The 24,404-nt window shown below is 38.8% G+C and overlaps 1 protein-coding gene across 1 annotated transcript in view; it reads left to right on the forward strand.

Moving 5' to 3' along the window:
- LOC138305548 (trimeric autotransporter adhesin AtaA-like) overlaps nt 1-20,484 on the forward strand; it is a 50,270-nt gene extending 29,786 nt beyond the window's left edge. Inside the window, 46 exon segments of the mRNA XM_069245866.1 lie at nt 77-232; nt 549-845; nt 998-1,153; nt 1,467-1,763; nt 1,919-2,074; nt 2,390-2,686; nt 2,839-2,994; nt 3,313-3,609; nt 3,764-3,919; nt 4,236-4,532; nt 4,685-4,840; nt 5,156-5,452; nt 5,605-5,763; nt 6,077-6,373; nt 6,527-6,682; nt 7,001-7,297; nt 7,451-7,606; nt 7,924-8,220; nt 8,373-8,528; nt 8,845-9,141; nt 9,294-9,449; nt 9,764-10,060; nt 10,213-10,368; nt 10,685-10,981; nt 11,135-11,290; nt 11,607-11,903; nt 12,056-12,211; nt 12,528-12,824; nt 12,977-13,132; nt 13,449-13,745; nt 13,898-14,053; nt 14,370-14,666; nt 14,821-14,976; nt 15,293-15,589; nt 15,742-15,897; nt 16,215-16,511; nt 16,664-16,819; nt 17,136-17,404; nt 17,406-17,433; nt 17,586-17,741; nt 18,058-18,354; nt 18,507-18,662; nt 18,979-19,275; nt 19,428-19,583; nt 19,903-20,199; nt 20,468-20,484. Of these exon segments, the coding sequence (XP_069101967.1) occupies nt 77-232; nt 549-845; nt 998-1,153; nt 1,467-1,763; nt 1,919-2,074; nt 2,390-2,686; nt 2,839-2,994; nt 3,313-3,609; nt 3,764-3,919; nt 4,236-4,532; nt 4,685-4,840; nt 5,156-5,452; nt 5,605-5,763; nt 6,077-6,373; nt 6,527-6,682; nt 7,001-7,297; nt 7,451-7,606; nt 7,924-8,220; nt 8,373-8,528; nt 8,845-9,141; nt 9,294-9,449; nt 9,764-10,060; nt 10,213-10,368; nt 10,685-10,981; nt 11,135-11,290; nt 11,607-11,903; nt 12,056-12,211; nt 12,528-12,824; nt 12,977-13,132; nt 13,449-13,745; nt 13,898-14,053; nt 14,370-14,666; nt 14,821-14,976; nt 15,293-15,589; nt 15,742-15,897; nt 16,215-16,511; nt 16,664-16,819; nt 17,136-17,404; nt 17,406-17,433; nt 17,586-17,741; nt 18,058-18,354; nt 18,507-18,662; nt 18,979-19,275; nt 19,428-19,583; nt 19,903-20,199; nt 20,468-20,484 (9,986 nt within the window).
- Nucleotides 20,485-24,404: the final 3,920 nt, after the last annotated feature.

Raw genomic sequence — 24,404 nt, forward strand, 5'->3', positions numbered from 1 at the left:
AGATTGTAAGAAATAAAAATCGTTACACATACTATCAATGCTAGGGAATGTAAGAGGAATGTCGCTTTATTTGCAGAAGGAGAACTCAGTGAGGCATGCGGTGGTTCGATTGTGTGCGATGACGCTTTTTCTCAATGTATTGACGGTGAGGTCGGAGGAACTGTGTGTAGGTGCCAATTAGGACATTTCGACAGCAATGGTTATAGCAACTCTGGTGGAGTGTGTACAAGTAGTAAGTATATACGATCACATATTTAATTCAATATGGTTACCTTAGTAGAAAGGATTTCAGATGTAGTTGCCGATTTTGGTATTTTTTGAAAGAAGCCGTATTCAGTTCGAAATCTACGATTGGGGGGACGATGCTGAAATATATCATTTTCTAACTTGGAATCATTGGTTATCGGAAGACCAGTGTTTGTCTGTTGTCATGTATACAACTGATTCTAATCTTGGCAATATGATTGATATTTACTTAGAGGCACAATCCATTCTGTAAAAAGTCTGCAAATTGAATTTTCATTGTGTTTTTGTTTTGTGTTTTACAGTGGATAATTTGGAAGCGACATCGCTAACATTCTCTTCTGTAACGGCCGACGAGGTAACTATTAACTGGGCACCTCCTCAGGAATCTTCACAAGTCTCCAATTACACCGTTGTTTGGAGGGTGAACGGCAGCTCTGTGGTCAATGGAAACCTGACTGTAGGAAATGATGTGACGACAGCAAATATAACTGGGCTCACACAGGGTACAACATACGTATTTTCTGTTGTTTCCGTGGAAAGAGGAAGTCGTGCTGTTGCACAGGAAATCGAATCTGACGACACCGTTACATTAACCTCCAGTAAGTATCTTCTTTTCAAGGTGAGTTTTTAATTCCTGATAATGAGAAATGGAAATCCAAAAGGAAAAAATTACAAAGATTGTAAGAAATAAAAATCGTTACACATACTATCAATGCTAGGGAATGTAAGAGGAATGTCGCTTTATTTGCAGAAGGAGAACTCAGTGAGGCATGCGGTGGTTCGATTGTGTGCGATGACGCTTTTTCTCAATGTATTGACGGTGAGGTCGGAGGAACTGTGTGTAGGTGCCAATTAGGACATTTCGACAGCAATGGTTATAGCAACTCTGGTGGAGTGTGTACAAGTAGTAAGTATATACGATCACATATTTAATTCAATATGGTTACCTTAGTAGAAAGGATTTCATATGTAGTTGCCGATTTTGGTATTTTTTGAAAGAAGCCGTATTCAGTTCGAAATCTACGATTGTGGGACGATGCTGAAATATATCATTTTCTAACTTGGAATCATTGGTTATCGGAAGACCAGTATTTGTCTGTTGTCATGTATACAACTGATTCTAATCTTGGCAATATGATTGATATTTACTTAGAGGCACAATCCATTCTGCAAAAAGTCTGCAAATTGAATTTTCATTGTGTTTTTATTTTGTTTTACAGTGGATAATCTGAAGGTGACATCGCTAACATTCTCTTCTGTAACGGCCGACGAGGTAACTATTAACTGGGCACCTCCTCAGGAATCTTCACAAGTCTCCAATTACACCGTTGTTTGGAGGGTGAACGGCAGCTCTGTGGTCAATGGAAACCTGACTGTAGGAAATGATGTGACGACAGCAAATATAACTGGGCTCACACAGGGTACAACATACGTATTTTCTGTTGTTTCCGTGGAAAGAGGAAGTCGTGCTGTTGCACAGGAAATCGAATCTGACGACACCGTTACATTAACCTCCAGTAAGTATCTTCTTTTCAAGGTGAGAGTTTTTAATTCCTGATAATGATAAATGGAAATCCAAAAGGAAAAAAATTACAAAGATTGTAAGAAATGAAAATCGTTACACATACTATCAATGATAGCGAATGTAAGAGGAATGTCGCTTTATTTGCAGAAGGAGAACTAAGTGAGGCATGCGGTGGTTCGATTGTGTGCGATGACGCTTTTTCTCAATGTATTGACGGTGAGGTCGGAGGAACTGTGTGTAGGTGCCAATTAGGACATTTCGACAGCAATGGTTATAGCAACTCTGGTGGAGTGTGTACAAGTAGTAAGTATATACGATCACATATTTAATTCAATATGGTTACCTTAGTAGAAAGGATTTCATATGTAGTTGCCGATTTTGGTATTTTTTGAAAGAAGCCGTATTCAGTTCGAAATCTACGATTGAGGGACGATGCTGAAATATATCATTTTCTAACTTGGAATCATTGGTTATCGGAAGACCAGTATTTGTCTATTGTCATGTATACAACTGATTCTAATCTTGGCAATATGATTGATATTTACTTAGAGGCACAATCCATTCTGTAAAAAGTCTGCAAATTGAATTTTCATTGTGTTTTTGTTTTGTGTTTTACAGTGGATAATCTGAAAGCGACATCGCTAACATTCTCTTCTGTAACGGCCGACGAGGTAACTATTAACTGGGCACCTCCTCAGGAATCTTCACAAGTCTCCAATTACACCGTTGTTTGGAGGGTGAACGGCAGCTCTGTGGTCAATGGAAACCTGACTGTAGGAAATGATGTGACGACAGCAAATATAACTGGGCTCACACAGGGTACAACATACGTATTTTCTGTTGTTTCCGTGGAAAGAGGAAGTCGTGCTGTTGCACAGGAAATCGAATCTGACGACACCGTTACATTAACCTCCAGTAAGTATCTTCTTTTCAAGGTGAGATTTTAATTCCTAATAATGAGAAATGGAAATCCAAAAGGAAAAAATTACAAAGATTGTAAGAAATAAAAATCGTTACACATACTATCAATGCTAGCGAATGTAAGAGGAATGTCGCTTTATTTGCAGAAGGAGAACTCAGTGAGGCATGCGGTGGTTCGATTGTGTGCGATGACGCTTTTTCTCAATGTATTGACGGTGAGGTCGGAGGAACTGTGTGTAGGTGCCAATTAGGACATTTCGACAGCAATGGTTATAGCAACTCTGGTGGAGTGTGTACAAGTAGTAAGTATATACGATCACATATTTAATTCAATATGGTTACCTTAGTAGAAAGGATTTCAGATGTAGTTGCCGATTTTGGTATTTTTTGAAAGAAGCCGTATTCAGTTCGAAATCTACGATTGGGGGGACGATGCTGAAATATATCATTTTCTAACTTGGAATCATTGGTTATCGGAAGACCAGTGTTTGTCTGTTGTCATGTATACAACTGACTCTAATCTTGGCAATATGATTGATATTTACCTAGAGGCACAATCCATTCTGTAAAAAGTCTGCAAATTGAATTTTCATTGTGTTTTTGTTTTGTTTTTTTTACAGTGGATAATCTGAAGGCGACATCGCTAACATTCTCTTCTGTAACGGCCGATGAGGTAACTATTAACTGGGCACCTCCTCAGGAATCTTCACAAGTCTCCAATTACACCGTTGTTTGGAGGGTGAACGGCAGCTCTGTGGTCAATGGAAACCTGACTGTAGGAAATGATGTGACGACAGCAAATATAACTGGGCTCACACAGGGTACGACATACGTATTTTCTGTTGTTTCCGTGGAAAGAGGAAGTCGTGCTGTTGCACAGGAAATCGAATCTGACGACACCGTTACATTAACCTCCAGTAAGTATCTTCTTTTCAAGGTGAGAGTTTTTAATTCCTGATAATGAGAAATGGAAATCCAAAAGGAAAAAATTACAAAGATTGTAAGAAATAAAAATCGTTACACATACTATCAATGCTAGCGAATGTAAGAGGAATGTCGCTTTATTTGCAGAAGGAGAACTAAGTGAGGCATGCGGTGGTTCGATTGTGTGCGATGACGCTTTTTCTCAATGTATTGACGGTGAGGTCGGAGGAACTGTGTGTAGGTGCCAATTAGGACATTTCGACAGCAATGGTTATAGCAACTCTGGTGGAGTGTGTACAAGTAGTAAGTATATACGATCACATATTTAATTCAATATGGTTACCTTAGTAGAAAGGATTTCAGATGTAGTTGCCGATTTTGGTATTTTTTGAAAGAAGCCGTATTCAGTTCGAAATCTACGATTGGGGGGACGATGCTGAAATATATCATTTTCTAACTTGGAATCATTGGTTATCGGAAGACCAGTGTTTGTCTGTTGTCATGTATACAACTGATTCTAATCTTGGCAATATGATTGATATTTACTTAGAGGCACAATCCATTCTGTAAAAAGTCTGCAAATTGAATTTTCATTGTGTTTTTGTTTTGTGTTTTACAGTGGATAATTTGGAAGCGACATCGCTAACATTCTCTTCTGTAACGGCCGACGAGGTAACTATTAACTGGGCACCTCCTCAGGAATCTTCACAAGTCTCCAATTACACCGTTGTTTGGAGGGTGAACGGCAGCTCTGTGGTCAATGGAAACCTGACTGTAGGAAATGATGTGACGACAGCAAATATAACTGGGCTCACACAGGGTACAACATACGTATTTTCTGTTGTTTCCGTGGAAAGAGGAAGTCGTGCTGTTGCACAGGAAATCGAATCTGACGACACCGTTACATTAACCTCCAGTAAGTATCTTCTTTTCAAGGTGAGTTTTTAATTCCTGATAATGAGAAATGGAAATCCAAAAGGAAAAAATTACAAAGATTGTAAGAAATAAAAATCGTTACACATACTATCAATGCTAGCGAATGTAAGAGGAATGTCGCTTTATTTGCAGAAGGAGAACTCAGTGAGGCATGCGGTGGTTCGATTGTGTGCGATGACGCTTTTTCTCAATGTATTGACGGTGAGGTCGGAGGAACTGTGTGTAGGTGCCAATTAGGACATTTCGACAGCAATGGTTATAGCAACTCTGGTGGAGTTTGTACAAGTAGTAAGTATATACGATCACATATTTAATTCAATATGGTTACCTTAGTAGAAAGGATTTCAGATGTAGTTGCCGATTTTGGTATTTTTTGAAAGAAGCCGTATTCAGTTCGAAATCTACGATTGGGGGGGACGATGCTGAAATATATCATTTTCTAACTTGGAATCATTGGTTATCGGAAGACCAGTATTTGTCTGTTGTCATGTATACAACTGATTCTAATCTTGGCAATATGATTGATATTTACTTAGAGGCACAATCCATTCTGCAAAAAGTCTGCAAATTGAATTTTCATTGTGTTTTTATTTTGTTTTACAGTGGATAATCTGAAGGTGACATCGCTAACATTCTCTTCTGTAACGGCCGACGAGGTAACTATTAACTGGGCACCTCCTCAGGAATCTTCACAAGTCTCCAATTACACCGTTGTTTGGAGGGTGAACGGCAGCTCTGTGGTCAATGGAAACCTGACTGTAGGAAATGATGTGACGACAGCAAATATAACTGGGCTCACACAGGGTACAACATACGTATTTTCTGTTGTTTCCGTGGAAAGAGGAAGTCGTGCTGTTGCACAGGAAATCGAATCTGACGACACCGTTACATTAACCTCCAGTAAGTATGTTCTTTTCAAGGTTAGTTTTTAATTCCTGATAATGAGAAATGGAAATCCAAAAGGAAAAAATTACAAAGATTGTAAGAAATGAAAATCGTTACACATACTATCAATGCTAGCGAATGTAAGAGGAATGTCGCTTTATTTGCAGAAGGAGAACTAAGTGAGGCATGCGGTGGTTCGATTGTGTGCGATGACGCTTTTTCTCAATGTATTGACGGTGAGGTCGGAGGAACTGTGTGTAGGTGCCAATTAGGACATTTCGACAGCAATGGTTATAGCAACTCTGGTGGTGGAGTGTGTACAAGTAGTAAGTATATACGATCACATATTTAATTCAATATGGTTACCTTAGTAGAAAGGATTTCATATGTAGTTGCCGATTTTGGTATTTTTTGAAAGAAGCCGTATTCAGTTCGAAATCTACGATTGGGGGACGATGCTGAAATATATCATTTTCTAACTTGGAATCATTGGTTATCGGAAGACCAGTATTTGTCTGTTGTCATGTATACAACTGATTCTAATCTTGGCAATATGATTGATATTTACTTAGAGGCACAATCCATTCTGCAAAAAGTCTGCAAATTGAATTTTCATTGTGTTTTTATTTTGTTTTACAGTGGATAATCTGAAGGCGACATCGCTAACATTCTCTTCTGTAACGGCCGACGAGGTAACTATTAACTGGGCACCTCCTCAGGAATCTTCACAAGTCTCCAATTACACCGTTGTTTGGAGGGTGAACGGCAGCTCTGTGGTCAATGGAAACCTGACTGTAGGAAATGATGTGACGACAGCAAATATAACTGGGCTCACACAGGGTACAACATACGTATTTTCTGTTGTTTCCGTGGAAAGAGGAAGTCGTGCTGTTGCACAGGAAATCGAATCTGACGACACCGTTACATTAACCTCCAGTAAGTATCTTCTTTTCAAGGTGAGTTTTTAATTCCTGATAATGAGAAATGGAAATCCAAAAGGGAAAAAATTACAAAGATTGTAAGAAATAAAAATCGTTACACATACTATCAATGCTAGCGAATGTAAGAGGAATGTCGCTTTATTTGCAGAAGGAGAACTAAGTGAGGCATGCGGTGGTTCGATTGTGTGCGATGACGCTTTTTCTCAATGTATTGACGGTGAGGTCGGAGGAACTGTGTGTAGGTGCCAATTAGGACATTTCGACAGCAATGGTTATAGCAACTCTGGTGGAGTGTGTACAAGTAGTAAGTATATACGATCACATATTTAATTCAATATGGTTACCTTAGTAGAAAGGATTTCAGATGTAGTTGCCGATTTTGGTATTTTTTGAAAGAAGCCGTATTCAGTTCGAAATCTACGATTGGGGGGACGATGCTGAAATATATCATTTTCTAACTTGGAATCATTGGTTATCGGAAGACCAGTGTTTGTCTGTTGTCATGTATACAACTGATTCTAATCTTGGCAATATGATTGATATTTACTTAGAGGCACAATCCATTCTGCAAAAAGTCTGCAAATTGAATTTTCATTGTGTTTTTTGTTTTTGTGTTTTACAGTGGATAATCTGAAAGCGACATCGTTAACATTCTCTTCTGTAACGGCCGACGAGGTAACTATTAACTGGGCACCTCCTCAGGAATCTTCACAAGTCTCCAATTACACCGTTGTTTGGAGGGTGAACGGCAGCTCTGTGGTCAATGGAAACCTGACTGTAGGAAATGATGTGACGACAGCAAATATAACTGGGCTCACACAGGGTACAACATACGTATTTTCTGTTGTTTCCGTGGAAAGAGGAAGTCGTGCTGTTGCACAGGAAATCGAATCTGACGACACCGTTACATTAACCTCCAGTAAGTATCTTCTTTTCAAGGTGAGTTTTTTAATTCCTGATAATGAGAAATGGAAATCCAAAAGGAAAAAATTACAAAGATTGTAAGAAATAAAAATCGTTACACATACTATCAATGCTAGCAAATGTTAGAGGAATGTCGCTTTATTTGCAGAAGGAGAACTAAGTGAGGCATGCGGTGGTTCGATTGTGTGCGATGACGCTTTTTCTCAATGTATTGACGGTGAGGTCGGAGGAACTGTGTGTAGGTGCCAATTAGGACATTTCGACAGCAATGGTTATAGCAACTCTGGTGGAGTGTGTACAAGTAGTAAGTATACACGATCACATATTTAATTCAATATGGTTACCTTAGTAGAAAGGATTTCAGATGTAGTTGCCGATTTTGGTATTTTTTGAAAGAAGCCGTATTCAGTTCGAAATCTACGATTGGGGGGGACGATGCTGAAATATATCATTTTCTAACTTGGAATCATTGGTTATCGGAAGACCAGTGTTTGTCTGTTGTCATGTATACAACTGATTCTAATCTTGGCAATATGATTGATATTTACTTAGAGGCACAATCCATTCTGCAAAAAGTCTGCAAATTGAATTTTCATTGTGTTTTTGTTTTGTGTTTTACAGTGGATAATCTGAAAGCGACATCGTTAACATTCTCTTCTGTAACGGCCGACGAGGTAACTATTAACTGGGCACCTCCTCAGGAATCTTCACAAGTCTCCAATTACACCGTTGTTTGGAGGGTGAACGGCAGCTCTGTGGTCAATGGAAACCTGACTGTAGGAAATGATGTGACGACAGCAAATATAACTGGGCTCACACAGGGTACAACATACGTATTTTCTGTTGTTTCCGTGGAAAGAGGAAGTCGTGCTGTTGCACAGGAAATCGAATCTGACGACACCGTTACATTAACCTCCAGTAAGTATCTTCTTTTCAAGGTGAGTTTTTAATTCCTGATAATGAGAAATGGAAATCCAAAAGGAAAAAATTACAAAGATTGTAAGAAATAAAAATCGTTACACATACTATCAATGCTAGCGAATGTAAGAGGAATGTCGCTTTATTTGCAGAAGGAGAACTAAGTGAGGCATGCGGTGGTTCGATTGTGTGCGATGACGCTTTTTCTCAATGTATTGACGGTGAGGTCGGAGGAACTGTGTGTAGGTGCCAATTAGGACATTTCGACAGCAATGGTTATAGCAACTCTGGTGGAGTGTGTACAAGTAGTAAGTATATACGATCACATATTTAATTCAATATGGTTACCTTAGTAGAAAGGATTTCAGATGTAGTTGCCGATTTTGGTATTTTTTGAAAGAAGCCGTATTCAGTTCGAAATCTACGATTGGGGGGACGATGCTGAAATATATCATTTTCTAACTTGGAATCATTGGTTATCGGAAGACCAGTGTTTGTCTGTTGTCATGTATACAACTGATTCTAATCTTGGCAATATGATTGATATTTACTTAGAGGCACAATCCATTCTGCAAAAAGTCTGCAAATTGAATTTTCATTGTGTTTTTGTTTTGTGTTTTACAGTGGATAATCTGAAAGCGACATCGCTAACATTCTCTTCTGTAACGGCCGACGAGGTAACTATTAACTGGGCACCTCCTCAGGAATCTTCACAAGTCTCCAATTACACCGTTGTTTGGAGGGTGAACGGCAGCTCTGTGGTCAATGGAAACCTGACTGTAGGAAATGATGTGACGACAGCAAATATAACTGGGCTCACACAGGGTACAACATACGTATTTTCTGTTGTTTCCGTGGAAAGAGGAAGTCGTGCTGTTGCACAGGAAATCGAATCTGACGACACCGTTACATTAACCTCCAGTAAGTATCTTCTTTTCAAGGTGAGTTTTTAATTCCTGATAATGAGAAATGGAAATCCAAAAGGAAAAAATTACAAAGATTGTAAGAAATAAAAATCGTTACACATACTATCAATGCTAGCGAATGTAAGAGGAATGTCGCTTTATTTGCAGAAGGAGAACTCAGTGAGGCATGCGGTGGTTCGATTGTGTGCGATGACGCTTTTTCTCAATGTATTGACGGTGAGGTCGGAGGAACTGTGTGTAGGTGCCAATTAGGACATTTCGACAGCAATGGTTATAGCAACTCTGGTGGAGTGTGTACAAGTAGTAAGTATATACGATCACATATTTAATTCAATATGGTTACCTTAGTAGAAAGGATTTCAGATGTAGTTGCCGATTTTGGTATTTTTTGAAAGAAGCCGTATTCAGTTCGAAATCTACGATTGGGGGGACGATGCTGAAATATATCATTTTCTAACTTGGAATCATTGGTTATCGGAAGACCAGTGTTTGTCTGTTGTCATGTATACAACTGATTCTAATCTTGGCAATATGATTGATATTTACTTAGAGGCACAATCCATTCTGCAAAAAGTCTGCAAATTGAATTTTCATTGTGTTTTTATTTTGTTTTACAGTGGATAATCTGAAGGTGACATCGCTAACATTCTCTTCTGTAACGGCCGACGAGGTAACTATTAACTGGGCACCTCCTCAGGAATCTTCACAAGTCTCCAATTACACCGTTGTTTGGAGGGTGAACGGCAGCTCTGTGGTCAATGGAAACCTGACTGTAGGAAATGATGTGACGACAGCAAATATAACTGGGCTCACACAGGGTACAACATACGTATTTTCTGTTGTTTCCGTGGAAAGAGGAAGTCGTGCTGTTGCACAGGAAATCGAATCTGACGACACCGTTACATTAACCTCCAGTAAGTATCTTCTTTTCAAGGTGAGTTTTTAATTCCTGATAATGAGAAATGGAAATCCAAAAGGGAAAAATTACAAAGATTGTAAGAAATAAAAATCGTTACACATACTATCAATGCTAGCGAATGTAAGAGGAATGTCGTTTTATTTGCAGAAGGAGAACTAAGTGAGGCATGCGGTGGTTCGATTGTGTGCGATGACGCTTTTTCTCAATGTATTGACGGTGAGGTCGGAGGAACTGTGTGTAGGTGCCAATTAGGACATTTCGACAGCAATGGTTATAGCAACTCTGGTGGAGTGTGTACAAGTAGTAAGTATATACGATCACATATTTAATTCAATATGGTTACCTTAGTAGAAAGGATTTCAGATGTAGTTGCCGATTTTGGTATTTTTTGAAAGAAGCCGTATTCAGTTCGAAATCTACGATTGGGGGGACGATGCTGAAATATATCATTTTCTAACTTGGAATCATTGGTTATCGGAAGACCAGTGTTTGTCTGTTGTCATGTATACAACTGACTCTAATCTTGGCAATATGATTGATATTTACCTAGAGGCACAATCCATTCTGCAAAAAGTCTGCAAATTGAATTTTCATTGTGTTTTTGTTTTGTGTTTTACAGTGGATAATCTGAAAGCGACATCGCTAACATTCTCTTCTGTAACGGCCGACGAGGTAACTATTAACTGGGCACCTCCTCAGGAATCTTCACAAGTCTCCAATTACACCGTTGTTTGGAGGTTGAACGGCAGCTCTGTGGTCAATGGAAACCTGACTGTAGGAAATGATGTGACGACAGCAAATATAACTGGGCTCACACAGGGTACAACATACGTATTTTCTGTTGTTTCCGTGGAAAGAGGAAGTCGTGCTGTTGCACAGGAAATCGAATCTGACGACACCGTTACATTAACCTCCAGTAAGTATCTTCTTTTCAAGGTCAGTTTTTAATTCCTGATAATGAGAAATGGAAATCCAAAAGGAAAAAATTACAAAGATTGTAAGAAATAAAAAATCGTTACACATACTATCAATGCTAGCGAATGTAAGAGGAATGTCGTTTTATTTGCAGAAGGAAAACTAAGTGAGGCATGCGGTGGTTCGATTGTGTGCAATGACGCTTTTTCTCAATGTAATGACGGTGAGGTCGGAGGAACTGTGTGTAGGTGCCAATTAGGACATTTCGACAGCAATGGTTATAGCAACTCTGGTGGAGTGTGTACAAGTAGTAAGTATATACGATCACATATTTAATTCAATATGGTTACCTTAGTAGAAAGGATTTCAGATGTAGTTGCCGATTTTGGTATTTTTTGAAAGAAGCCGTATTCAGTTCGAAATCTACGATTGGGGGGACGATGCTGAAATATATCATTTTCTAACTTGGAATCATTGGTTATCGGAAGACCAGTGTTTGTCTGTTGTCATGTATACAACTGATTCTAATCTTGGCAATATGATTGATATTTACTTAGAGGCACAATCCATTCTGCAAAAAGTCTGCAAATTGAATTTTCATTGTGTTTTTGTTTTGTGTTTTACAGTGGATAATCTGAAAGCGACATCGTTAACATTCTCTTCTGTAACGGCCGACGAGGTAACTATTAACTGGGCACCTCCTCAGGAATCTTCACAAGTCTCCAATTACACCGTTGTTTGGAGGGTGAACGGCAGCTCTGTGGTCAATGGAAACCTGACTGTAGGAAATGATGTGACGACAGCAAATATAACTGGGCTCACACAGGGTACAACATACGTATTTTCTGTTGTTTCCGTGGAAAGAGGAAGTCGTGCTGTTGCACAGGAAATCGAATCTGACGACACCGTTACATTAACCTCCAGTAAGTATCTTCTTTTCAAGGTGAGTTTTTAATTCCTGATAATGAGAAATGGAAATCCAAAAGGAAAAAATTACAAAGATTGTAAGAAATAAAAATCGTTACACATACTATCAATGCTAGCGAATGTAAGAGGAATGTCGCTTTATTTGCAGAAGGAGAACTAAGTGAGGCATGCGGTGGTTCGATTGTGTGCGATGACGCTTTTTCTCAATGTATTGACGGTGAGGTCGGAGGAACTGTGTGTAGGTGCCAATTAGGACATTTCGACAGCAATGGTTATAGCAACTCTGGTGGAGTGTGTACAAGTAGTAAGTATATACGATCACATATTTAATTCAATATGGTTACCTTAGTAGAAAGGATTTCAGATGTAGTTGCCGATTTTGGTATTTTTTGAAAGAAGCCGTATTCAGTCCGAAATCTACGATTGGGGGGACGATGCTGAAATATATCATTTTCTAACTTGGAATCATTGGTTATCGGAAGACCAGTGTTTGTCTGTTGTCATGTATACAACTGACTCTAATCTTGGCAATATGATTGATATTTAACTAGAGGCACAATCCATTCTGCAAAAAGTCTGCAAATTGAATTTTCATTGTGTTTTTGTTTTGTGTTTTACAGTGGATAATCTGAAAGCGACATCGCTAACATTCTCTTCTGTAACGGCCGACGAGGTAACTATTAACTGGGCACCTCCTCAGGAATCTTCACAAGTCTCCAATTACACCGTTGTTTGGAGGGTGAACGGCAGCTCTGTGGTCAATGGAAACCTGACTGTAGGAAATGATGTGACGACAGCAAATATAACTGGGCTCACACAGGGTACAACATACGTATTTTCTGTTGTTTCCGTGGAAAGAGGAAGTCGTGCTGTTGCACAGGAAATCGAATCTGACGACACCGTTACATTAACCTCCAGTAAGTATCTTCTTTTCAAGGTTAGTTTTTAATTCCTGATAATGAGAAATGGAAATCCAAAAGGAAAAAATTACAAAGATTGTAAGAAATGAAAATCGTTACACATACTATCAATGATAGCGAATGTAAGAGGAATGTCGCTTTATTTGCAGAAGGAGAACTCAGTGAGGCATGCGGTGGTTCGATTGTGTGCGATGACGCTTTTTCTCAATGTATTGACGGTGAGGTCGGAGGAACTGTGTGTAGGTGCCAATTAGGACATTTCGACAGCAATGGTTATAGCAACTCTGGTGGAGTGTGTACAAGTAGTAAGTATATACGATCACATATTTAATTCAATATGGTTACCTTAGTAGAAAGGATTTCAGATGTAGTTGCCGATTTTGGTATTTTTTGAAAGAAGCCGTATTCAGTCCGAAATCTACGATTGGGGGGACGATGCTGAAATATATCATTTTCTAACTTGGAATCATTGGTTATCGGAAGACCAGTGTTTGTCTGTTGTCATGTATACAACTGACTCTAATCTTGGCAATATGATTGATATTTAACTAGAGGCACAATCCATTCTGCAAAAAGTCTGCAAATTGAATTTTCATTGTGTTTTTGTTTTGTGTTTTACAGTGGATAATCTGAAAGCGACATCGCTAACATTCTCTTCTGTAACGGCCGACGAGGTAACTATTAACTGGGCACCTCCTCAGGAATCTTCACAAGTCTCCAATTACACCGTTGTTTGGAGGGTGAACGGCAGCTCTGTGGTCAATGGAAACCTGACTGTAGGAAATGATGTGACGACAGCAAATATAACTGGGCTCACACAGGGTACAACATACGTATTTTCTGTTGTTTCCGTGGAAAGAGGAAGTCGTGCTGTTGCACAGGAAATCGAATCTGACGACACCGTTACATTAACCTCCAGTAAGTATCTTCTTTTCAAGGTCAGTTTTTAATTCCTGATAATGAGAAATGGAAATCCAAAAGGGAAAAATTACAAAGATTGTAAGAAATAAAAATCGTTACACATACTATCAATGCTAGCGAATGTAAGAGGAATGTCGTTTTATTTGCAGAAGGAAAACTAAGTGAGGCATGCGGTGGTTCGATTGTGTGCAATGACGCTTTTTCTCAATGTAATGACGGTGAGGTCGGAGGAACTGTGTGTAGGTGCCAATTAGGACATTTCGACAGCAATGGTTATAGCAACTCTGGTGGAGTGTGTACAAGTAGTAAGTATATACGATCACATATTTAATTCAATATGGTTACCTTAGTAGAAAGGATTTCAGATGTAGTTGCCGATTTTGGTATTTTTTGAAAGAAGCCGTATTCAGTTCGAAATCTACGATTGGGGGGACGATGCTGAAATATATCATTTTCTAACTTGGAATCATTGGTTATCGGAAGACCAGTGTTTGTCTGTTGTCATGTATACAACTGATTCTAATCTTGGCAATATGATTGATATTTACTTAGAGGCACAATCCATTCTGCAAAAAGTCTGCAAATTGAATTTTCATTGTGTTTTTGTTTTGTGTTTTACAGTGGATAATCTGAAAGCGACATCGTTAACATTCTCTTCTGTAACGGCCGACGAGGTAACTATTAACTGGGCACCTCCTCAGGAATCTTCACAAGTCTCCAATTACACCGTTGTTTGGAGGGTGAACGGCAGCTCTGTGGTCAATGGAAACCTGACTGTAGGAAATGATGTGACGACAGCAAATATAACTGGGCTCACACAGGGTACAACATATGTATTTTCTGTTGTTTCCGTGGAAAGAGGAAGTCGTGCTGTTGCACAGGAAATCGAATCTGACGACACCGTTACATTAACCTCCAGTAAGTATATCTTCTTTTCAAGGTGAGTTTTTAATTCCTGATAATGAGAAATGGAAATCCAAAAGGAAAAAATTACAAAGATTGTAAGAAATAAAAATCGTTACACATACTATCAATGCTAGCAAATGTTAGAGGAATGTCGCTTTATTTGCAGAAGGAGAACTAAGTGAGGCATGCGGTGGTTCGATTGTGTGCGATGACGCTTTTTCTCAATGTATTGACGGTGAGGTCGGAGGAACTGTGTGTAGGTGCCAATTAGGACATTTCGACAGCAATGGTTATAGCAACTCTGGTGGAGTGTGTACAAGTAGTAAGTATATACGATCACATATTTAATTCAATATGGTTACCTTAGTAGAAAGGATTTCATATGTAGTTGCCGATTTTGGTATTTTTTGAAAGAAGCCGTATTCAGTTCGAAATCTACGATTGGGGGGACGATGCTGAAATATATCATTTTCTAACTTGGAATCATTGGTTATCGGAAGACCAGTGTTTGTCTGTTGTCATGTATACAACTGATTCTAATCTTGGCAATATGATTGATATTTACTTAGAGGCACAATCCATTCTGTAAAAAGTCTGCAAATTGAATTTTCATTGTGTTTTTGTTTTGTGTTTTACAGTGGATAATTTGGAAGCGACATCGCTAACATTCTCTTCTGTAACGGCCGACGAGGTAACTATTAACTGGGCACCTCCTCAGGAATCTTCACAAGTCTCCAATTACACCGTTGTTTGGAGGGTGAACGGCAGCTCTGTGGTCAATGGAAACCTGACTGTAGGAAATGATGTGACGACAGCAAATATAACTGGGCTCACACAGGGTACAACATACGTATTTTCTGTTGTTTCCGTGGAAAGAGGAAGTCGTGCTGTTGCACAGGAAATCGAATCTGACGACACCGTTACATTAACCTCCAGTAAGTATCTTCTTTTCAAGGTGAGTTTTTAATTCCTGATAATGAGAAATGGAAATCCAAAAGGAAAAAATTGCAAAGATTGTAAGAAATAAAAATCGTTACACATACTATCAATGATAGCGAATGTAAGAGGAATGTCGCTTTATTTGCAGAAGGAGAACTCAGTGAGGCATGCGGTGGTTCGATTGTGTGCGATGACGCTTTTTCTCAATGTATTGACGGTGAGGTCGGAGGAACTGTGTGTAGGTGCCAATTAGGACATTTCGACAGCAATGGTTATAGCAACTCTGGTGGAGTGTGTACAAGTAGTAAGTATATACGATCACATATTTAATTCAATATGGTTACCTTAGTAGAAAGGATTTCAGATGTAGTTGCCGATTTTGGTATTTTTTGAAAGAAGCCGTATTCAGTTCGAAATCTACGATTGGGGGGACGATGCTGAAATATATCATTTTCTAACTTGGAATCATTGGTTATCGGAAGACCAGTGTTTGTCTGTTGTCATGTATACAACTGACTCTAATCTTGGCAATATGATTGATATTTAACTAGAGGCACAATCCATTCTGCAAAAAGTCTGCAAATTGAATTTCCATTGTGTTTTTGTTTTTGTGTTTTACAGTGGATAATCTGAAAGCGACATCGCTAACATTCTCTTCTGTAACGGCCGACGAGGTAACTATTAACTGGGCACCTCCTCAGGAATCTTCACAAGTCTCCAATTACACCGTTGTTTGGAGGGTGAACGGCAGCTCTGTGGTCAATGGAAACCTGACTGTAGGAAATGATGTGACGACAGCAAATATAACTGGGCTCACACAGGGTACAACATACGTATTTTCTGTTGTTTCCGTGGAAAGAGGAAGTCGTGCTGTTGCACAGGAAATCGAATCTGACGACACCGTTACATTAACCTCCAGTAAGTATCTTCTTTTCAAGGTCAGTTTTTAATTCCTGATAATGAGAAATGGAAATCCAAAAGGGAAAAATTACAAAGATTGTAAGAAATAAAAATCGTTACACATACTATCAATGCTAGCGAATGTAAGAGGAATGTCGTTTTATTTGCAGAAGGAAAACTAAGTGAGGCATGCGGTGGTTCGATTGTGTGCAATGACGCTTTTTCTCAATGTAATGACGGTGAGGTCGGAGGAACTGTGTGTAGGTGCCAATTAGGACATTTCGACAGCAATGGTTATAGCAACTCTGGTGGAGTGTGTACAAGTAGTAAGTATATACGATCACATATTTAATTCAATATGGTTACCTTAGTAGAAAGGATTTCAGATGTAGTTGCCGATTTTGGTATTTTTTGAAAGAAGCCGTATTCAGTTCGAAATCTACGATTGGGGGGACGATGCTGAAATATATCATTTTCTAACTTGGAATCATTGGTTATCGGAAGACCAGTGTTTGTCTGTTGTCATGTATACAACTGATTCTAATCTTGGCAATATGATTGATATTTACTTAGAGGCACAATCCATTCTGCAAAAAGTCTGCAAATTGAATTTTCATTGTGTTTTTGTTTTGTGTTTTACAGTGGATAATCTGAAAGCGACATCGTTAACATTCTCTTCTGTAACGGCCGACGAGGTAACTATTAACTGGGCACCTCCTCAGGAATCTTCACAAGTCTCCAATTACACCGTTGTTTGGAGGGTGAACGGCAGCTCTGTGGTCAATGGAAACCTGACTGTAGGAAATGATGTGACGACAGCAAATATAACTGGGATCACACAGGGTACAACATATGTATTTTCTGTTGTTTCCGTGGAAAGAGGAAGTCGTGCTGTTGCACAGGAAATCGAAATCTGACGACACCGTTACATTAACCTCCAGTAAGTATCTTCTTTTCAAGGTGAGTTTTTAATTCCTGATAATGAGAAATGGAAATCCAAAAGGAAAAAATTACAAAGATTGTAAGAAATAAAAATCGTTACACATACTATCAATGCTAGCAAATGTTAGAGGAATGTCGCTTTATTTGCAGAAGGAGAACTAAGTGAGGCATGCGGTGGTTCGATTGTGTGCGATGACGCTTTTTCTCAATGTATTGACGGTGAGGTCGGAGGAACTGTGTGTAGGTGCCAATTAGGACATTTCGACAGCAATGGTTATAGCAACTCTGGTGGAGTGTGTACAAGTAGTAAGTATATACGATCACATATTTAATTCAATATGGTTACCTTAGTAGAAAGGATTTCAGATGTAGTTGCCGATTTTGGTATTTTTTGAAAGAAGCCGTATTCAGTTCGAAATCTACGATTGGGGGGACGATGCTGAAATATATCATTTTCTAACTTGGAATCATTGGTTATCGGAAGACCAGTGTTTGTCTGTTGTCATGTATACAACTGATTCTAATCTTGGCAATATGATTGATATTTACTTAGAGGCACAATCCATTCTGTAAAAAGTCTGCAAATTGAATTTTCATTGTGTTTTTGTTTTGTGTTTTACAGTGGATAATTTGGAAGCGACATCGCTAACATTCTCTTCTGTAACGGCCGACGAGGTAACTATTAACTGGGCACCTCCTCAGGAATCTTCACAAGTCTCCAATTACACCGTTGTTTGGAGGGTGAACGGCAGCTCTGTGGTCAATGGAAACCTGACTGTAGGAAATGATGTGACGACAGCAAATATAACTGGGCTCACACAGGGTACAACATACGTATTTTCTGTTGTTTCCGTGGAAAGAGGAAGTCGTGCTGTTGCACAGGAAATCGAATCTGACGACACCGTTACATTAACCTCCAGTAAGTATCTTCTTTTCAAGGTGAGTTTTTAATTCCTGATAATGAGAAATGGAAATCCAAAAGGAAAAAATTGCAAAGATTGTAAGAAATAAAAATCGTTACACATACTATCAATGATAGCGAATGTAAGAGGAATGTCGCTTTATTTGCAGAAGGAGAACTCAGTGAGGCATGCGGTGGTTCGATTGTGTGCGATGACGCTTTTTCTCAATGTATTGACGGTGAGGTCGGAGGAACTGTGTGTAGGTGCCAATTAGGACATTTCGACAGCAATGGTTATAGCAACTCTGGTGGAGTGTGTACAAGTAGTAAGTATATACGATCACATATTTAATTCAATATGGTTACCTAAGTAGAAAGGATTTCAGATGTAGTTGCCGATTTTGGTATTTTTTGAAAGAAGTCGTATTCAGTCCGAAATCTACGATTGGGGGGACGATGCTGAAATATATCATTTTCTAACTTGGAATCATTGGTTATCGGAAGACCAGTGTTTGTCTGTTGTCATGTATACAACTGACTCTAATCTTGGCAATATGATTGATATTTAACTAGAGGCACAATCCATTCTGCAAAAAGTCTGCAAATTGAATTTCCATTGTGTTTTTGTTTTGTGTTTTACAGTGGATAATCTGAAAGCGACATCGCTAACATTCTCTTCTGTAACGGCCGACGAGGTAACTATTAACTGGGCACCTCCTCAGGAATCTTCACAAGTCTCCAATTACACCGTTGTTTGGAGGGTGAACGGCAGCTCTGTGGTCAATGGAAACCTGACTGTAGGAAATGATGTGACGACAGCAAATATAACTGGGCTCACACAGGGTACAACATACGTATTTTCTGTTGTTTCCGTGGAAAGAGGAAGTCGTGCTGTTGCACAGGAAATCGAATCTGACGACACCGTTACATTAACCTCCCGTAAGTATCTTCTTTTCAAGGTGAGTTTTTAATTCCTGACAATGAGAAATGGAAATCCAAAAGGAAAAAAATACAAAGATTGTAAGAAATAAAAATCGTTACACATACTATCAATGATAGCGAATGTAAGAGGAATGTCGCTTTATTTGCAGAAGGAGAACTCAGTGAGGCATGCGGTGGTTCGATTGTGTGCGATGACGCTTTTTCTCAATGTATTGACGGTGAGGTCGGAGGAACTGTGTGTAGGTGCCAAGTAGGACATTTCGACAGCAATGGTTATAGCAACTCTGGTGGAGTGTGTACAAGTAGTAAGTATACACGATCACATATTTAATTCAATATGGTTACCTTAGTAGAAAGGATTTCAGATGTAGTTGCCGATTTTGGTATTTTTTGAAAGAAGCCGTATTCAGTTCGAAATCTACGATTGGGGGGGACGATGCTGAAATATATCATTTTCTAACTTGGAATCATTGGTTATCGGAAGACCAGTGTTTGTCTGTTGTCATGTATACAACTGACTCTAATCTTGGCAATATGATTGATATTTACCTAGAGGCACAATCCATTCTGTAAAAAGTCTGCAAATTGAATTTTCATTGTGTTTTTGTTTTGTTTTTTTTACAGTGGATAATCTGAAAGCGACATCGCTAACATTCTCTTCTGTAACGGCCGACGAGGTAACTATTAACTGGGCACCTCCTCAGGAATCTTCACAAGTCTCCAATTACACCGTTGTTTGGAGGTTGAACGGCAGCTCTGTGGTCAATGGAAACCTGACTGTAGGAAATGATGTGACGACAGCAATTATAACTGGGCTCACACAGGGTACAACATACGTATTTTCTGTTGTTTCCGCGGAAAGAGGAAGTCGTGCTGATGCACAGGAAATCGAATCTGATGACACCATTACAGTAATCACAAGTACGTATACTTTTACTTGATATAAGGTTTTTATCCGATTTTTTTCTCTCTGAAGATGGGGTGGCGCAGCATCTATTTTGTTTAATTGTAGATTTTAAATGGGTCTATCTTCTTAATTATACATTTTCACATCTATACAAACGTCATTTTTACCATTAGGTAAACATGCGTCATTGTGGTTTAAATTGCATTTTTACGTAATATAACAATAAGGGTAACATTTTCAATGTGTCTGATGGTTAAAAGTTGTTTCTGCTTCGACCTCCAGGTTATACGGAGGGCTGAAGTTGGTTGCGAGTTCCTAGTTCCTAGTTCCGTTTAATAAACGGAACTAGGAACCAGACCCGAGTTCCGTTTAACTTAAACGGAACTAGGAACCAGACCCGAGTTCCGTTTAACTTAAACGGAACTAGGAACCAGACCCGAGTTCCGTTTAAGCTTATACGGAACTAGGAACCAGACCCGCGTTCCGTTTAACAAACATACTGGCCAACGAGCGGAGTTCCGTTTATTAGGATTCCTATCTCTAACTGCATGTTCAATTACCTATTATATACAGGAATCGAACTTAGAGCTTCCATGAATAATATAGAACAGAATTAATATCTATAACACAGATTTCCTTAAACTGATCTGATACCTAGACCTCAGTTCCGTTTAACTTAAACGGAACTAGGAACCAGACCCGAGTTCCGTTTAAGCTTATGCGGAACTAGGAACCAGACCCGAGTTCCGTTTAACAAACATACTGGCCAACGAGCGGAGTTCCGTTTATTAGGATTCCTATCTCTAACTGCATGTTCAATTACCTATTATATACAGGAATCGAACTTAGAGCTTCCATGAATAATATAGAACAGAATTAATATCTATAACACAGATTTCCTTAAACGGATCTGATACCTAGACCTCAGTTCCGTTTAACTTAAACGGAACTAGGAACCAGACCCGAGTTCCGTTTAAGCTTATACGGAACTAGGAACCAGACCCGAGTTCCGTTTAACAAACATACTGGCCAACGAGCGGAGTTCCGTTTATTAGGATTCCTATCTCTAACTGCATGTTCAATTACCTATTATATACAGGAATCGAACTTAGAGCTTCCATGAATAATATAGAACAGAATTAATATCTATAACACAGATTTCCTTAAACGGATCTGATACCTAGACCACAGTTCCGTTTAACTTAAACGGAACTAGGAACCAGACCCGAGTTCCGTTTAAGCTTATACGGAACTAGGAACCAGACCCGAGTTCCGTTTAACAAACATACTGGCCAACGAGCGGAGTTCCGTTTATTAGGATTCCTATCTCTAACTGCATGTTCAATTACCTATTATATACAGGAATCGAACTTAGAGCTTCCATGAATAATATAGAACAGAATTAATATCTATAACACAGATTTCCTTAAACGGATCTGATACCTAGACCTCAGTTCCGTTTAACTTAAACGGAACTAGGAACCAGACCCGAGTTCCGTTTAAGCTTATACGGAACTAGGAACCAGACCCGAGTTCCGTTTAACAAACATACTGGCCAACGAGCGGAGTTCCGTTTATTAGGATTCCTATCTCTAACTGCATGTTCAATTACCTATTATATACAGGAATCGAACTTAGAGCTTCCATGAATAATATAGAACAGAATTAAATATCTATAACACAGATTTCCTTAAACGGATCTGATACCTAGACCTCAGTTCCGTTTAACTTAAACGGAACTAGGAACCAGACCCGAGTTCCGTTTAAGCTTATACGGAACTAGGAACCAGACCCGAGTTCCGTTTAACAAACATACTGGCCAACGAGCGGAGTTCCGTTTATTAGGATTCCTATCTCTAACTGCATGTTCAATTACCTATTATATACAGGAATCGAACTTAGAGCTTCCATGAATAATATAGAACAGAATTAATATCTATAACACAGATTTCCTTAAACGGATCTGATACCTAGACCTCAGTTCCGTTTAACTTAAACGGAACTAGGAACCAGACCCGAGTTCCGTATAACCCATCGCTTGCATAGACATTTGTAAAGCTCACCTGACCCGAAGGGCCTGATATCGAATATAATAATATAAGATATCTTATATAATTCGATTAAATTCTGGATGGACCTTGCTCCTTCAATAAATTTTAAATTGGCTTGCCATAGCATTTACTCATTTTAGCTCAACTGGTCCAAAGGACCGAGTTAAGTTATGCGATAGCGCGACGTGCGGCGTTTATGAATGAGACCGGAATTCCGTTGAAATTAAATGGAAATTCTAGGCAACAGACCGTTTAAGCCCAGTACATACGATTTTTACAGATATCTTTATCTAATCCCCATGGTAAAAGGATTTTATTTTAAAATTTAAATCTAACAATGTTTTCTCGAAATATTCAGATTTCCAGATTATGTTTCTTCATTTATTTTTATTTTTATTTTTATGTGAAAGAGTATTTCAAATTTATATTTTTCTGATATTTTAATATTCTGTTAAATTGATGTGCATTTTATCGAACTTCAAGCATAAACCAAAACTGCCTTTGAAATATACATGTATATTGTACCTATTGATCTTGGTTAAGAATATCCTTCCATGAGTCAACAAAATAGATCACAAGGAAGCACCTGTTTTATGAAGTAATTGTCACAAAAACAATTGGAAATAGTAAAACAGGCTCCACGATTTGCAATAGCGGTAGTACGGCGGCGTATTAGGGCCACTATATAATTTAATTTATCTTGTACGTACAAGTTATTTTCTTGTACGTACAACTTAGTATCTTGTACGTACAACTTAGTATCTTGTACTTACAAGTTAGTATCTTGTACGTACAAGATAGTATCTTGTACGTATAACTTAGTACTTGTACATACAAGTTGAGTTGAACTGCTATTCATCACCGCAGATATGAGTCCTTTGCCTGATATTTTTCGTAATTAAAGATAGTCTGTCTACTTTTCATTGCTTCAAGCACGATCACAGGTTTATTAACTTATTTGACAATATTCAAAATATAAATATATATATTAATGAGGACAATATCTTTTTCACAATCATAATTTGAAATTGCCGGATTATGAGTTGAAACTGTATAGTCACTTGCATTATTTTGAAACTGACACTGTATAGTTCCTTTCGAGGAAACTGTATAGTCGCTTGTTTTTATAGATAAGATATATTTAGTGATAAAATGTATATGATACATCTCCGATAAATGATAAGTTTTATCTATTAAAAAGAGGAGAAAACAAATTCGTAATTTTCTTCAGTAATTAAAGTTAAATACTTCATACTGGTGCCATTATTGGAAATGTTGGAGCATTTATTTTACATCAGAATATTAGTATTGAAAATAATTAACTGCCTCCGAAAAAAATCCTAAGCATTATGCCCTAATTCGAACGAGTTACTGATTGCACTGATTGCAAAGACAACAAAGGCAAAACAAATTATTTCATATGTTTTTTTTGTGTTTATTAGACATATATACACACATCAATTATTGTCCAAATGATTAAGGTTCTCCACCATCCCAGAAACCCCTTATTACTCACCACCTACTCGCTCACACCCGCCCCCAGATTATGCCTCAGCCATTCCCCTCCTGGGTGATAAGTAAAACCCAGGTGACCACCCTACCTAATATTTTTGAAACACACTCATTTGAAAACCTCTCCCTGGTTAAGTAGTAACGCGTAAGATTAATTTACACCTGACTTTAATTAAATCTGCACCTCGATGACCCTTCTCCGCCGACATAAGAAGTCCCATACATGTGTTACCCGCCTACCAACACCCCCACCAACCATCCCACGGTAAACACAACACCGTTAAGATGTCAACAACGCTGCATCAACCAACCAATGTCTACATGGTTGCGTACACATTTCGACTCAACGCACCACAGATCTACAATACAACAATTAACAAACCGTACAAACCAGCACATGCTCTTTACCTCCCCGGTATGCAACTGAAATTTAAGGGAAATCCATGAGACACAAACTCAACCCAAAGTAGTCCCACTGTATCGCCATCTCTGCCCGCACGAACACATTGGTGTTCACCACATCCACTTACAAACATACATCCCGCAAGAATCTATACCACCATAATCTTACACAGAACGGATCCAATGGGCCAGTATAGGTTAGAATACACATAGCAACAGCTGTAAATAGACAGTGAGGCGGAAACCTTTTTATG

The sequence above is a fragment of the Argopecten irradians genome, chromosome 1, assembly GCF_041381155.1.
Source record: "Argopecten irradians isolate NY chromosome 1, Ai_NY, whole genome shotgun sequence".
NCBI classification, from domain to species: domain Eukaryota; kingdom Metazoa; phylum Mollusca; class Bivalvia; order Pectinida; family Pectinidae; genus Argopecten; species Argopecten irradians.